Raw genomic sequence first — 1345 nt, forward strand, 5'->3', positions numbered from 1 at the left:
AATGTCCCATACACTTCGTCGAAATCCATTGGCGGTTCTGCTAGTAATCTGTTAGCGCTTTTGTGTACGATCGCTTGTGCTAGCTGGGGGGTCCCTCTCATGACTCCACGGTTTGTGCTCTGAACATCGTTGGGGATATTCAAATGGGAAGGAGAAGAAATATATGAAACGTTTGCATTCACGCGCGCGTACAGAACAGATGCATTCGTGCGTGAGAAATCCTTACATCTGTACAGGGTCTAATGGCGACACTGCACTAAAAGAGCTGCTATTTGCTTACCTCGTGCGAAACCTGCGATAACAACATGAACAGGGCAAACATGAAAAGCTTTAAAAAGGCAGCACACTTTACAACTTTTCGAGGACATTGTACTGCTAACTCTTCAACGTCACCATACCCATCACCGCTAGTTACATTCTGTGCCCCCCTCCAAAGGAAGTAATTATATTTTCCCCAACGTAACTTATCTTCATCGTATTCTATTTTATCACAGTTTTACAAAATCAAATAAAATTTTCAATAAATATTATAATGATAAAAAAATATTAACATACGTAACTTATCCTATGGACATTTCTACAACAGCAAAATAAATTTATTTTAGGTTCACTTAAAAGAAAAATGGCAAGCATATTTATTCAAGCCATCAGGTAGGAGGATACTAAAAATGGAAAAAGGATAACACGAAAAAAACCTAAACCTAAACCCTAAACATGTTTATTGGAAAAAACTAGTACAATTCTATTTGGTTTCCGAATAAAACTTTGAGTGTTCGTACATTTCTGCCACCGTTATTCATATGCTCATCCATTTTGCGTTTTACAGTAATGCATATAAAGATAACGGCTATATGTAATTTAGAAGTAGTTTTCCTTTATAACTGCAAATGTATTTTCCAAAAAATTGCATATTTGATAGTTAACACAAATTGAATAACTGCATAACTTCAAAACGAACAGCATACGCCTTTCTTGTATGTATATATATATGTATTGAGCATTTTAGGAACAACTTTTACATTTGATATATTTGTACATGTGTCTACATTTTTTTGAGCTTATGCAACAATTTCATTATGAATTTATTTCTATGGTTATAATGCCGTAAAGTTAAAAAAAATAGACAATATGAACTGCCAATTATTGAAGCAAATATTCCAAAGTTTATTATGTGCTCTTTGAGAAGGCTAACTTATATGCTAATATAAAATACGTATATTTTTAATGTTTAAATCGGGAAACAAATTACTACGTGGAAAAAATTATTTCTAAGGAATCCTGGAAATTTTCCATGTACATAACTGTATATATTAATCCAAAAATTAACACGAAATGTCAACATTTA

General features: G+C 33.1%; 1 protein-coding gene across 1 annotated transcript; it reads right to left on the reverse strand.

Moving 5' to 3' along the window:
• Positions 1-16: 16 nt before the first annotated feature.
• On the reverse strand, positions 17-480 carry PCYB_006740 (Pv-fam-h protein; the record flags this gene model as incomplete). Its single annotated transcript, XM_004228095.1, has 2 exons — positions 17-119; positions 281-480. Coding segments are annotated over 2 exons (300 nt in total), but the record flags the coding sequence as incomplete, so codon positions are not given.
• Between the last annotated feature and the right edge of the window lie 865 nt (positions 481-1345).

Source organism: Plasmodium cynomolgi (genome assembly GCF_000321355.1).
Source record: "Plasmodium cynomolgi strain B DNA, scaffold: 1081, whole genome shotgun sequence".
NCBI lineage: Eukaryota > Apicomplexa > Aconoidasida > Haemosporida > Plasmodiidae > Plasmodium > Plasmodium cynomolgi.